Source organism: Hemitrygon akajei, chromosome 3, assembly GCF_048418815.1.
Source record: "Hemitrygon akajei chromosome 3, sHemAka1.3, whole genome shotgun sequence".
Classification (NCBI taxonomy): domain Eukaryota; kingdom Metazoa; phylum Chordata; class Chondrichthyes; order Myliobatiformes; family Dasyatidae; genus Hemitrygon; species Hemitrygon akajei.
Window position 1 is genome coordinate 117184041 of NC_133126.1, and position 15797 is coordinate 117199837.

At 45.1% G+C, this 15797-nt stretch overlaps 1 protein-coding gene across 1 annotated transcript in view; it reads left to right on the forward strand.

Annotated features, from left to right (window-relative positions):
• Window positions 1-15797, forward strand: part of ankmy1 (ankyrin repeat and MYND domain containing 1) — a 100360-nt gene that overhangs the window by 79044 nt on the left and 5519 nt on the right. The window contains exon 15 of the mRNA XM_073039000.1: window positions 10382-10548. Within this exon, the coding sequence (XP_072895101.1) occupies window positions 10382-10548 (167 nt within the window). The remainder of the gene's footprint in view (window positions 1-10381; window positions 10549-15797) is intronic.

Consider the following 15797-nt stretch of genomic DNA (forward strand, 5'->3'; position numbering starts at 1 on the left):
ACTAGGGGAGTCTCACCTGCACACAAGGGGCAATTGGCAATTAAACTATCAGCTGCAAGTCTTTGCAATATGGGAGGAAACCAGAGCACCCAGAGGAAACCCACGTGGTGAATGTGCGGGCAGCATCAGACATTAGGACTAAGCCTGGGTCGCTGGAGCTACAAAGCGGTAGCAATTCTAGCTGTGCCTCTCTCTTCTTCAATGGACTTTACAGTAGGGTTGGACGGGGAGTCCCTGGAACTAGCCCAGCAATAAATGCTGTTTGATAGCATTGTTGATGACTGTGCAGCAATTAGGTGGTTTTGATTTGTCTTGCTTTACCGAGAGCAGGACATACCTGGGCAAATGTTCACATTGTCAGGACAATGCCAGTGTTTGTAACTAGCTTGGAACATCTTTGCTATTGATATGTTTAGTTCTGGAATATAGTCTTATTCTCGAGCTTCATAACCTTTGATGTAACCAACGCTCTTGCCAGTTTGTTCCTGATCATTTGGAGGTGAATCAAATTGTCTGAAGACTGGCTTCAATGATGGTGGGGAGTTCAGGGGTGAACTGAGGTGAAATATCCATTTAGTGCAACTGGTTGAGAATGTTTTGGTCTTTCATGCTTACCTACCTACTGGACTCCATCATCGGTGAGTTCCTCAGAATCAGAGGTAACTTACTTCCACTTTTGTGTCTTAGATTGAATTGGAGGGAAGCTGAGAGGTAGTGAGCTCCGACTGTCTCTAAGCTACTTAAAGTGGTCCTAATCTTTGAAGATCTCAGTACCATCCTGAATCTTCCTTCTCTACTTCGAGTAATCCAGGATCACATATTCCCAGGAAACATTGCATCTTTCACAGGAAGCATTAAGCACATCTTTGAAACTTTACCCATCTACCTGGTATCTTCTTGCTGTGATAGAGTTTGGAACAGAGCGTTCTGCTGTTGGCAATTTAATTGTTCGTCACCATTCACAACTAAATGAGATATTTGAGCAGAATTTTGATCTGGGATTCCTTAGCTCTCTCTATTACATGTTGGTTTTGCTGTCTAGCACAGATGTAGTGATGTATTGCTGTTTGTTAGGTTGGCAAATGATCGTCTTAAGGTACATTTGGACTTTACCCAGCATGCTTTTCTTCACTCCTTGAAGCACAGTTGACCGTGACTTGATGGTTATGGCAGAGTGAGGAATATGCCTATTCATGAGTTAACACATAGTGCTGGTGTGTTTTCCTACTGTACCTGGTGTCCTGTCGCTTCTCAATATTGAGCTGCTGTATCTGTGTTGAGCCTACCCTATGCAGCACAGTGTAGAGCCACTCAGCACAATGAAGATTACCTCAGAACAAAGGCCGGACTTTAGATCCACAAGGACTGTGCAATCATCACGATGGTCATTCCCATAACAGCTATCATCAACAAGGTAGAAACAAGAGAAAATCTGAAGATGCTGGAAATCCAGTCCATGCACACAAGAAGTGCTGGAGGAACTCAGCAGGCCAGGCAGCATCTATGGAAAAGAGCACCAGATGGAAGCAAGGAGAGGTAAGGAGATAAGACTCTCTCTTTCACCATATCCCGTTCCCATTTCCCTCCCTCACCTTATCTCCTTACCTGCCCATCATTCACCATATCCTATTCCCATTTCCCTCCCTCACCTTATCTCCTTACCTGCCCATCATTCACCATATCCTATTCCCATTTCCCTCCCTCACCTTATCTCCTTACCTGCCCATCATTAACCATATCCCATTCCCATTTCCCTCCCTCACTTTATCTCCTTACCTGCCCATCATTCACCATATGCCATTCCCATTTCCCTCCCTCACCTTATCTCCTTACCTGCCCATCACATCCCTCTGGTGCTCCTCCCCTTCCCTTTCTGTCCTCTCCTATCAGATTCCCCCTTCTCCAGCCTTATCTCTTTCACCAATTGACTTCCCAGCTCTTTACTTCACCCCTTCCCTTCTCCCGGTTTCACCTATCACCTACCACCTTGTACTTCATCCTCCCCCCCACCCCGCCCAATTTCTTACTCCAACTTCTCATCTCTTCCAGTCCTGATGAAGGGTCTCGGCCTACAACATCGACTTTTTACTCTTTTCCATAGATGCTGCTGGCCTGCTGAGTCCCTCCAGCATTTCGTGTGTGTTACATCAACAAAGTGTGGGTTTATATTTCACTGAGTACCACCCACAACCCAGAACACAGCCAGCTTGTACAGTATTGGTGTTAAATCATTCATGATGAGCTTGAAATTCACTGTTAAGAGAGCAGTCTGTGTCCTTGTCACTTGTCACAACAAGGAGAACCGTTTCATCGGCTGAGAGAGTAAGGAAGGTAATAATCAGAAAGGAGTTTCTTTGCCACGTTAACCAGAGGTCACCGCTATTAATCAGAGGCAGAGTGGTACTGCTGGTAGAGACGTTACCTGCAGTGGGTTCAATCTTGACCTTTCTGAGTGGAGTTTGCACCTTCTCCCTGTTTCTAACAGAATCAAAATCAGATTTACTGTCATTTGCACCTATGATGTGAAATTGGTTGTCTTGTGGCAGCAGTACAGTGCAAAGACATAAAAATGCAGTGTTACAAAGATAAGCAGTGGAAATAAAAAAGGAATAGCAAGTTTGTGTTCATGGATCGTTCACAAATCTGACGGCAGAAGGGAAGAAGCAGTATCTGAATGATTGAGTTTGGTCTTCAGGGCTTGGCCCACTGTTCGACGCTTTCTGCACTCTACACTGTGTAGCCAGCCACTGCTCAGACACCAGCTGTAAATTCACTGATGACACCACAGTTGCTGGTAGATTCTGAGATGGCAGAGAAGAGGCGTAAAGGAGCGAGATAGATAGGCTGGTTGAATGCTGTCGCAACAACTTCGTATACAACATCAGCAAGATCAAGGAATTTATTGTGGACTTCAGGAAGGGGAAACTGTGAGAACACACGTACTAGTCCTCATTGGGGGGGGGGGAGGGGAGGTCAGTGGTAAGAAGGCTTCTTAGAGCATCTATCCTAGGCCCATGCTAATTCAATCATGAAGGCGCACGAGTTACGAGTTTGAGAATTAGTACGTCACCAAAGACTCCAGCAAATGTCTACAGGTGTACCGTGGGGAGCATCCTGACTGGCTGGAACACCGCCTGGTATGGAGGCGCAATACCAATGCACTGGATCGTAAGAGGCTGCAGAGGGCTGGAGGCACAGCCAGCCTCAGCTCCCCACCATTGAGGATCTCTTCAACAAGCGCTGCCTCAAGAAGTTGGACCCTCACCACTCAGCACACGCCCTCTCCTCATTACTACCATTGGAGAGGAGGTACAGGAGCCTGAAGACCCACAATCAATGTTTTAAGATCAGCGCCTTCTCTGTCATCAGATTTCTGAACAATCTTTGAACACTACATCACTCCTCTCTCGCACCATTTATTCATTGTAACTTAAGGTATTGTTTTAAATGTCTTGCACTGTACCGCTGCCACAAAACAAGAAATTTCATGAAGTATGTCATTGATAATCATTCTGATTCGGATTCCCTTCACCCCCTCCGCCCTGGTAGTAATGTTGAGAGGGCATGTTCCAGATGGTGACGCTCCAGTTTCCTCCCACATCCCAAAGATGGGCGAATGGGTAAATTATCTGTCCTGTCCAGGTCTCTTTGGTAGATCAGTGAATATTAGAATTTTGGGGAGTTGATGGGAATTCCGACTGGAATATTATTATAATTAAGTTATACCATCGGTGAAATTCCTTGGGAGGCTCACAGAGCAAACAGTATAATGGTAATATTGATTGCAATTTAAATACAGCTCAATGCTGTAAGGGTAGATAGGCAATCTGAAGGAGTGCAAAAAGAATGAGGTGACTCTAAAGGAAGAATGAGGGATTAATGTAGATTGGTAAATGGGTGGGTGATGGTGGTCCAAAGGTCCTGTTCCTGTTCCTGTTCTATTCTGTATTTCTCCATAACGCCATGAGATTTCATGGAGTGTTGAGGACTCCAAACACAGCTGACTCCAGCCCGTAACCGCTCAGCAGGGTCAGTGTTAATTGGGTCGAGGCATACCCAGGGATCGCGACAAAGGAGCCTGGAATATTATTGTAAAATACAATTCCGTGAGTGTGACTGTCAGGTTATTGTTTGATTAGCCTGTGAGAATATCTGCCCCAATGTAGACGCCAATCCCCAGCTAATGCCAGTGTCATACAGCACAGAAATGGGTTCTCCAGCCACCATGCCCATGCCAAATATTTACTCACATTAGGTCCCTGGTTCCTTGGTGATGCAGGTACTTGTGTTGATTTTTATAATGACATGTGAGTGTCTGCCTCCACCATCTTTAGAGAGTCAATTAGGCAGGGAGAAAAAGTTTGAAATTGGTATTCGATGCCTAGGTTGATCGATCAATCTAGGTATCTTCCTTCTGGCGTAACGTAATGGTAACGTTCAGGGGTAGTAGAGGGTAAAGAGATCATAAAGCAGATTTGCCGTTCTACAAATCAGAGAACTTGGTAAATTTTCTGATTTTTGAACATCAACATTTCTTCGAAGAATCTTGGCATAATCCATTTACATCACCAGCAACCCAGTTTCAGTTCCACTGCTGTCCGTAAGGCCTTGCACATTCTTCCTGTGACCCCGTGTGTTCCAGTTTCCTCCCACATTCCAAAGGTTATTGATCATAGGGATGTAACTGGGTAGTACAGTTCATTGGGCTGTTCCTCTAAATAAAAATTTAAAAATGAAATACATCTCTGGTGGTATTAGTAAATAAGAAATCAATATCCTTTCTGCTTTTGCACTTGCACTGAATGATTTTCAACACTTTATACCAACCTCTGGCAACTAATCAGACACTAAGTGCTTTCCGAATTCAGTGTTCTGTTTTCTCTGAATTGATCACTAAATCGCTTGCTGCCTCCAACTTTTCCTGAGACACAGACCTTTTTGATGTTTAACTGAACAAATCTGTGCCCTTCAGCTTGGGATAGCCGATCAGAGTGACTCACCAGTTACTGCTTTCTTGTGCCCTCCTATGGATGGGTGATGGCTTACATTTTTCTACCCTGGTCCTGCAGAAAAGCTTTTAGTATGTTATTGGGAAGGTGCAGAGCAATTTGCACAGATGTGGAATGTGGATTGGAGCGTTGCAGATGTTGTTCCTTTCTTCAAGAAAGGGAGTAGAGATTGCCCAGGAAATTATAGACCAGTGAGTCTTACTTCAGTGGTTGGTAAGCTGATGGAGAAGATCCTGAAAGGCAGGACTTATGAACATTTGAAGAGGTATAATATTATTAGGAATAGTCAGCATGGCTTTGTCAAGGGCAGGTCATGCCTTACGAGCCTGATTGAATTTTTTGAGGATGTGATTAAACACATTGATGAAGGAAGAGCAGTAGATGTAGTGTATATGGATTTCAGCAAGACATTTGATAAGGTACCCCATGCAGGGCTTATTGAGAAAGTAAGGAGGCATGGGATCCAAGGGGACATTGCTTTGTGGGTCCTGAACTGGCTTGGCCACAGAAGGCAAAGAGTGCTTGTAGATGGGTCATATTCTGCATGGAGGTCGGTGACCAGTGGAGTGCCTCAGGGATCTGTTCTGGGACCCTTACTCTTTGTGATTTTTATAAATTACCTGGATGATAAAGTGGAGGGAAGGGTTAGTTTGCTGATGACACAAAGGTTGGAGATGTTATGGATAGTGTGGAGGGCTGTCAGAGGTTACAGCGGGACATTGATAGGATGCAAAACTGGGCTGAGAAGTGGCAGATGGAGTTCAACCCAGATAAGTGTGAAGTTGTTTATTTTGGTAGGTCAAATATGATGGCAGAATATAGTAATAATGGTAAGACTCTCGGCAGTGTGAAGAATCAGAGAGATCTTGGGGTCCGAGTCTATAGGACACTCAAAGCTGCTGCGCAGGTTTACTTTGTGGTTAAGAAGGCATACTGTGCATTGGCCTTCATCAATCGTGGAATTGAATTTAGGAGCTGAGAGGTAATGTTGCAGCTATATAGGACCCTGGTCAGACCCCACGGAGTACTGTGCTCAGTTCTGGTCGCCACACTACAGAAAGGATGTGGAAGCCATAGAAAGAGTGCAGAGGAGATTTACAAGGATGTTGCCTGGATTGGGGAGCATGCCTTATGAGAATAGGTTGAATGAACTCTCAGCCTTTTCTCCTTGGAGTGACAGAGGATGAGAGGTGACCTGATAGAAGTGTATAAGATGATGCATTGATTGTGTGGATAGTCAAAGGCTTTTTCCCAGGGCTAAAATGGTTGCCACAAGAGGACACAGGTTTAAGGTGCTGGGGAGTAGGTACAGAGGAGATGTCAGAGGTAAGTTTTTTACGCAGAGAGTGGTGAGTGTGTGGAATGAGCTGCTGGCAACAGTGGTGGAGATATATACAATAGGGTCTTTTAAGAGACTTTTGGATAGATACATGGAGCTTAGGAAAATAGAGGGCTATGTGTAAGCCTAGTAATTTCTAAGGTAGGCACATGTTCGGCACAACTTTGTGGACCAAAGGGCCTGTATTGTTCTGTAGGTTTTCTATGTTTCTATGAAAACTTCCCCACTAAAGATTACCCTCACTGAGCGGGAAAAAAAGCACCATTACTGACCATGAGAACCAAGAGTCGGCCCTAATGGAGTCACGGAGAGGGAAAGAACGGGGTCACAGGTCTTTCAGCCCACAGGAACTGCACCAAACATCAGCCACGCATTTACCCTAATCTTCCCCTCACCCATTCTATTCTCCACACATCCCCATCAACTACCCACAGATTCCGCCACTCAGCTACTGGCAACCTGCAGTGGCCAGTTAATCCACCAACCTGCATGTCTTTTGAACGTGGGAAGAAACCGAAGCACACGTGACCACAGGGAGAACGTGGCAAACTCTACGCTGACGATGTCCGAGGTCAGGATCGAGCTCGGGTTACTGGAGCCAGAAGGTAGTGGATCTGTGAACCTTGCCACTGTGCAGAGCACTGGAATGTCTTTATGCTTGTCCAGTCAGGGTGACTTCGGCCACTTGGTCACTGGTTGCCAGGAATCTCAGCCTCTCAATGACATTTGCAGACTATATCATGGAGCTAGCCTGCCCATCGTTACGTCAGCATGGCTTTGTGTTGCTGCCATGGCTGCATGTGCCTTGATCCCTTGAGTTGGAAATTGATGGAGGGCAAGAGGCAGTAGATGCTAAAGCTGTTCTTTTCTGTTAAATAAAGAGCCCATTCCTCAGACCGAGTATAGAGAAATTTCTTCACTTGATGGATTGTACATGTTAGGAATTCTCTTGGAGAATAAGATATAGGAGCAGAGTTAGGCCATTTGGCCCATCGAGTCTTCTCTGCTGTTTCATCTTGGCTGATCCAATTTTCCTCTCAGCCCCAATCTCTTGCTTTCTCTCCGATTCCCTTTGTGGCCTGACCAATCAAGAATCTATCAACCTTCTCCAGTTGTCCGTGGATGATCTGCTAATAACTCTGTTCAAGGCAATCAGGAACATAAGATGAGATAGTGAGGCTCAGACAACTCCCCCTTCCACTGTCCCTTCTGTCACCCACCCCCTTCACTGGGCTGAGATCCAGAGCCAGCTACTGCCATCTCAGCAGCACTGGGCAGGACACCTGTGGTTTTAGCCCGATCTGTTGTCACCCTTGATAAAAACATAGAAAACCTACAGCATAATACAGGCCCTTCGGCCCACAAAGCTGAGCCAAATAAGTCCTTACCTGAGAAATCACTTAGGGTTACCCATAGCCCTCCATTTTTCTGAGCTCCATATACCTGTCCAGGAGTCTCTTAAAAGACCCTATCATATCAGCGTCCACTACTGCCACCAGCAGCCCATTCCACGCACTCACCACTCTCTGCGTAAAAAAACTTACCCCTGACATCTCATCTGTACCTACTTTCAAGCACCTTAAAACTGTGCCCTCTCGTGATAGCCATTTTAGCCCTGGGGAAAAGCCTCTGACTATCCACATGATCAATGCCTCTCATCATCTTATACACCTCTATCGCTCCAAGGAAAAAAGACTTGAGTTCACTCAATCCAGGCAACATCCTTGTAAATTTCCTCTGCACCCTTTCTATGGTTTCCACATCCTTCCTATAGTGAGGCAACCAGAACTGAGTACAGTATTCCAAATAGGGTCTGAAAAACGTCCTATATAGCTGCAACATTACCTTTCGGTTCTGACAGCCCTCCACACTATCCACAACACCCCAACCTTTGTGTCATCAGCAAACTTACTAACCCATCCCTCCACTTCCTCATCCAGGTCATTTACAAAAATCACAAAGAATAGGGGTCCCAGAACAGATCCCTGAGGTACACCACCGGTGACCGACCTCCATGCAGAATATGACCCGTCTACAACCACTCTTTGCCTTCTGTGGGCAATCCAGTTCTGGATCCACAAAAGAATTTTCCCTTGGGTCCCATGCCTCCTTACTTTCTCAATAAGCCTTGCATGGGATACTTTATCAAATGCCTTGCTGAAATCCATATACACTACATCTACTGCTCTACCATCATCAATGTGTTTAGTCACATCCTCAAAAAATTCAATCTGGCTCGCAAGGCAAGACCTGCCTTTGAGAAAGCCATGCTGACTATTCCTAATCATATTATGCCTCTCCAAATGTTCATAAAACCTGCCTCTCAGGATCTTCTCCATTAACTTACCAACCACTGAGGTAAGACTCACTGGTCTATAATTTCCTGGGCTATCTCTACTCCCTTTCTTGAATAAAGGAACAGCATCCACAACTCTCCAATTCTCCGGAACCCTTCCCGTCCTCATTGATGATGCAAAGATCATCGCCAGAGGCTCTGCAATCTCCTCCCTCACTTCCCACAGTAGCCTGGGGTACATTTCATCCAGTCCTGGTGACTTATCCAACTTGATGCTTTCCAATGGTTCCAGCATATCCTCTCTCTTAACATCTACATGTTCAAGCTTTTCAGTCTGCTGCAAGTCATCCCTACAATCGCCAAGGTCTTTTTCCGTAGTGAATACTGAAGCAAAGTATTCATTAAGTACCTCTGCTAACTCCTCCGTTTCCATACACACTTTCCACAGTCACATTTGATAGGTCCTATTCTTTCACGTTTTATCCTCTTGCTCTTCACATACTTGTAGACTGTTGGGGTTTTCCTTAATCCTGCTCGCCAAGGCCTTCTGATGGGCCCTTCTGGCTTTCCCAATTTCTTTTTTAAGCTCCTTCCTGTTAGCCTTATAATCTTCTCCATCCCTAACGTTACCTAACTCTCTGAACCTTTTGTATGCTTTTCTTTTCTTCTTGACTAGATTTATTACAGCCTTTGTACACCACTATTCCTGTACCCTACCATAACTTCCCTGTCTCATTGGAACGTACCTATACAGAACTCCATGCAAGTATCCCTTGAATATTTGCCACATTTCTTCCATATATTTCCCTGAGAACATCTGTTTGCAATTTATGCTTCCAAGTTCCTGCCTGATAGCTTCATATTTCCCCTTACTCCAATTAAACGCTTTCCGAACACGTCTGTTCCTATCCCTCTCTAATGCTATGGTAAAGGAGATAGAGTTGTGATCACTATCTCCAAAATGCTCCCCCACTGAGAGATCTGACACCTGACCAGGTTCATTTCCCAATACCAGATCAAGTACAGCCTCTCCTCTTGTAGGCTTATCTATGTATTGTGTCAAGAAACCTTCTTGAACACACCTAACAAACTTCACCCCATCTAAACCCCTTGCTCTTGGGATATTTGGGAAATTAAAATCTCCCACCACGACAACCCTGTTATTATTACACCTTCTCAGAATCTGCCTCCCTATCTGCTCCTGGATGTCCCTGTTACTATTGGGTTGTGTATATAAAAAAAACACCCAGTAAAGTTATTGACCCCTTCCTGTTCCTAACTTCCACCCACAGAGACTCAGTAGACAATCCCTTCATGTCTTCCTCCTTTTCTACAGCCGTGACTCTATCTCTGATCAACAGTGCCATGTCCCCATTTCTTTTGCCTCCCTCCCTGTCCTTTCTGAAACATCTAAAACCTGGCACTCGAAGTAACCATTCCTACCCCTGAGCCATCCCAGTCTCTGTAATAGCCACATCATGATCTGCCAAGTTTGCAACAACAGAGATACCAGAGACTTGTATGTTTAGGCAGTCTGCCTAAATGGCCACAAATGCCAACCCAAACAGTGCTGAGCTGTCGTGCAGCGCAGAAACAGGGCCTTTAGTCCACACTGCCCATGCTAATCATCAAGCACCATTTGCACAGCAGCACCAAGACTGTAGCCTGCCAGCAGTCGCTGGAGGAAGAGTGACACCCCCACATTCAACAACTCACAGCCTGTTTCTGTTCCTGCAGGAGGCAGCTGTTCAAGTTCAAGTTCTGCTACTACTGTGGACGCTCCGTGGGGGTGCATCTGGTTGCGTGCAGCCGGTGTAAGGAGGTGTATTACTGCAGCAAGGCCTGCAAGCTGGCAGCTTGGGACGAATTCCACAAGCACGAGTGCTACGTCTCAAAAGGAAAAGGTATAAGCTTAACCTGCACAACCCTTCGCAACCCAGTCAGCTCACCAACACTACCCCAGCAGCACATCTTATTTATGTTCAGAGGAACTTGCAGATTATTGTAATACACACAAAATGCTAGAGGAACTCAGCAGGTCAGGAAGCATCTGTGGAAATGAATAAATAGTTGAAGTTTTGGGCCAAGAATCATCTTCAGGACAGACTATTGTGCACAGTTTTGTTCACCCTGCTACAGGAACAATGTTGTAAAAATGGAAAGAGTGCAAAGACAGTTTATGAGGATGCTGCAAGGGTTCGAGTGCCTGAGTCTATAGAGAGATTGGACAAGCTAGAACAAAATTGAGTGGTGACTTTATAGAGGTGTTTAAAATCATGAGTGGCATAGATAGGGTTTATGCTCATGGTCTTTTTCCCAGTGAAAGGGAACTAAAAGTTAGAAAGCATAGGTTTAATGAGAGAAGGGAAAGATTCAAAAGGGGCCTGAGAATTGTTTCTTCATGCAGTGATATCAATTGCCAGAAAAAGTGGTTGAGGCAAGTACAATAGCAACAATGAAATGAGAATTTTCTAAATGCGTGGATAGGAGGGCTTTAGAGGAATGAGGGGCCAGACACTGGGAAATGGGATTAGATTGGTGGGCACCACAGTCAACATGCATGAGGCTAAAGGGCCTGTTACATACTGTATTACCTTGACTATAGAGAGAAGAAAGTAATACAGGATGAATCTAGGCATTACACCTAACCCTTTCTATCCAGACCCATTTCTCCACACCCTTTCCATATCATCAATTTGGGAAATCTTTGAACAACACACACAAAATGCCGGTGGAACACAGCAGGCCATGCAGCATCTATAAGGAGAAGTACTGTCGACGTTTCGGGCCGAGACCCTTCATCAGGACTAACTTCGTTAGGGTCTCAGTCCGAAACGTCGACAGTATTTCAACTTATAGATGCTGCCTGGCCTGCTGTGTTCCACCAGCATTTTGCGTGTGTTGTTTGAATTTCCAGCATCTGCAGATTTTCTCGTGTTTGCTCTAGGAAATCTTTGAGCCTGGCCATTATACACCTGTAAAACTCCAATACCCTACTATATCTGGGACTTTGGTGATGTTGGACTATTGAATGTTATTTCTATAAACCCGCTTTTAACCTAACTCTTTTAAGCTGTTACAGTAAATGGAATTTCAGTAAGCGGCAGCGAGCACCAAACCCCTCCCCCCCCGCCCACCAGCGCATCGGTACCATCACCAAGCCCAAGCGTGTCCTAAGCAATAGCAAAGACACTGGCCAAAGTTACCCCAAAGGGTTCACATTTCATCTGAAATTCAACAAACCACAGGTTCTCTCTCTCCCTGGCAAGGGAGAGGGAGGTGTCCCCCATTTTCACAGTGAGCGGGAGACATAACAACAACCTGCTGGTTTACGATGTTAAAAGTCTGGTTCATTGCTTTTTTTGAGCTCTTTTTTTGACCCAAGATCGCAAAGAGCTTGGGTCTTTGGGGCCACAGCGAAAGATTTTACAGACTCCCTGACGACACACAAGTCTCCTGCTGTGACACTGACCCTCAATCCACCCATCGCCAGCGCCCTGAGATCTTAGGCTTCCAAACACGATCGTCATTCTCAGGCCAAACCCTTGGCATGCTGAATAACAGCCAGTTGTGAAACCCCAGGAACGGGTCCCATTCCCGCAAAGAACCGAAACCTGCGTGTAACTCCAGGTCAAAGGAACCCTGAAAGGGAAGAATAAAGATATTAAAGGTAGAAATAGAGCTGTTTCCAAAGATGTAAACAAAGCAGTCGCCATCGTCCCTCCTAAGCTACTTAGAGTATTGTGAGCAGGTTTGGGCCCCTTATCTAAGAAAGTATGTGCTGACATTGGAGAGGGTTCAGAGGAGGACCGTGAGAATGGTTCTGGGAATGAAAGGTTTATCGTATAAAGAGTGACTGATGGTCCTGGATCTCTACTCACTGGAATTTAGAAGAATGAGGGGGATCTTATTGAAAGCTGTTGAATGTTGAGAGGCCTAGACAGAGTGGAGAGGGCGTTTCCTGTGGTGGGTGAGTTTAGAACCCGAGAGTTCAGCCTCAGAATCAGGGACATCCCTTTAGAATGGAGATGAGGAGGAATTTGTTTAGCTGAGGGTGTGAATCGGTAGAATTCATTGCCACAGACGGCTGTGGAGGCCAGGTCATTGGGTGTGCTTAAGGCAGTGTTTGATAGGTTCTTGATTAGTCAGGCTATGAAAGGTTATGGGGAGAAGTCAGGAGAATAGGGCTGAGAGGGAAATGGGTCAGCCATGATGAAGTGGCGGAGCAGACTCGATGGGCCAAATGGCCTAGTTCTGCTCTGATGTCTTATGGAAGTCGAGAAGCTATGGTCTGTGACAACTTTAAGGAGCAGTTAGGATCATGACTCTGCATAACCAGATGGAGAGCAGACCGTCTGAGAAACTACCCAACCATACTTTCTGTCAGGCTCCAGTGATTCCCACCCTGGCTTCATCAGTCACCTCCAAAACTGCAGAACTGAATGCAAGCAAACCATCCTTAATAGCAAGGAAATGCAGAAGGAGAAGATCTAACAGTGTATTTTTTCATCTTTTTTAAAGGCAGAACCATGAAAGTGAGGTGCTGGCATTATGGCAATGCAGCAGGTTAATCGTAGCTACCTACCGCTTTACAGTATTGCAATATTTCATCACCATTGCTACCTTGCTAACCTCTAATCAAACATTAAATTCAAGAGAATGCCCTCTTACAAAACTGTTGCTCCTTTAAGCTCCCAACAGATTAGTGTTTTTCCAAGATATATTAATTGAACATGTGGCACACATTTCATTCTCTCTTGGTGTGACAGTGGGAGACACCTGCTCAAATCAGATCATTATTCTAATTGATGAACCGTGCTGCCTTTTAACTTCTGTCACCAGTAGTTGACCTTTTTTAATGAAGTTCAGAGGTTACAGAGTGAAGTTGCCTTCTCAATAGTAAATTGTGAATCAATTTCCCTGGAGATTTTTTAAAGCTAGTGCACCTTGCTTAGCTGCTTTTAAGAAACGGACTGATTCCATTATTTAAAATCTTGCTTTGGAATTGTTTTCACGTGCTTTTGGTGGAAGTAATACAATTAGTTTCACTTGAGGGTCATTTCAAACATCTACACCCCCTGAACATTTTCTGCCCACCCCCTCCAATGTCAATATCAAGATGGATAAAGCTACAGAGCTGCCTCCTGGACAATTAAGGTCACATAACAACTTTAGCTTTTTCAGCAGTACCCAGAGATCCAAAACAAAGCAACAGAATATAAAGGGAAGTTTTAGCTGGCAATCATCATGCACATTATCTAAATATTGGCAAACAAATAAATCTGCAGAGGTTGCAGTCTGAAGCAAAAGCAAATGCAGGAAGAGCTCAACATCAGTGAATAGAGAGGCCAGCTAACATTCCTCACATCTGACTGCTCAGCTCTTCCAGCATTTTTGTTTGTGAATCTGTATGTTACATTTAATTTTAAAATGTCCATTGTGTGAGTGGGTATTTTGAGACTTTAGCTTCAGTGAGGAGAGGCTTGAGTGACAGAAGGTGAAAATGTTGTAGATCCATTGTTTTTTCTTCCCCCCCTCCCCCAGTTTATTTACTGGTTCCTCCTTTATATTTGCTCAGTTACAACAGTAGGGGTGCCAGGCAGGACAGTGGAATGCTCCTCTTGCAGGATGTGGGAAGGCAGGGAGACCTCCAGTGTCCCTGACGACCTCACTTGCACGAAGTGCCTCCAGCGACAGCTTCTAATAATCCGCGTTAAGGAGCTGGAACTGGAAGAACTCCGGATCATTTGGCAGGGTGATAGACAGGGCTTTTAGAGAGGTAGTTACACCTGAGGTGCAGGACACAGGAAACTGGGAGTCAGGAAGGGGAAGGGGTTAAGGAGCCTGTGCAGAGTACCCCTTTGGAGATCCCCCTCAACCACTTTGGATACTGTTGGGGGGGACGACCTCGCTGAGGAAAATCATAGTGGTCGGATTTCTGGCTCTATGACTCAGAGAGGAAGGGAGGAGGAGAAGCAAGCTGTGGTGATAAGGGATTCCTTAGTTTGGAGAACAGAAAGGAAGTTCTGTGGACAAGAATGAGATTCCCGGATGGTATGTTGCATCCCGGGTGCTAGCATCTGGGACATCATGGATCACATTGTCAGCATTCTACAGCCAGAAGGTGTGGTCCATGTAGGTGCCAGTGACATTGATAGCAAGAGTTACGAGGTTCTTCAAAGTGAGTTCAGGGAGCTTGGTGCTGAGTTAAAGGGCAAGACTTCCAAGGTTGTGATCTCAGGATTGCTGCCCATGCCATGTGCGAGTGAGGACAGAAATAGGAAGATCATTCAGTCTAACGCGTGATCAAGGAGTTGGTGTAGGAGGGAGGGCATCTGATTTCTGATCATTGGGTTTTCTTCCATGGAAGGTGGGACTTATACAGAAGAAATGGTTTGTACCTGAACTGGAGGGGGGATTAATCGCCTAGTGGGAAGGTTTGCTGCTCCTGCACTAGGTGGGGAAGTGGTGTTCAAGTAGAGTTGCAGGGGTATGGGAACCAGACTGCCAGAATAGATAGTGGAGGTTGTGGAAACTTGTTGTTAAAACTTCAAAGTCTGAAATCAAAAGGTTGAGCATGGTGTGACTAGTGTCCTGAGTCACATATATTTCAGTGCAAGAAGTATCGCAGGAAAGGCAGATGAGCTCAGAGCATGGATCAACATCTGGAATTATGATATTGTAGCCATTAGTGAGTCTTTGTTCCAGGAAGGGCGGGAATGGCAGCTCAATATTGTGGAGATGTGTTGTTTTAGATGTGACTGAATGAGAGGGATTAAAGAGGGATTAAATGCTGTTACTAGTCAGGGAAAATGTCACAGCAGTGCTCAGTCAGGACAGACAAAATAACTTATCTAGTGAGGTTTTATGGTGGAAATGAGGAAGGAATATTATAGACGACCCAGCAGTCTGCAGGATTTAGAGGAACAAATTTGTAGAGAGATCGCAGCCTGTTGCAAGAAACATTAAGGTTGTTATATAAGTAGTTTTAGCTTTCCACATATTGACAGGGACTCCCGTACTGTAAAATGACTAGATGGGGTGGAGTTTGTCAAATGTGTTAAGGAAAGTTTCCTTGATCAGTACATAGAAGTCCAATGAAAGGAGTGTCTGACTTGATCTGCTTTTAGGGAATAAGACATAGCAGGTGATT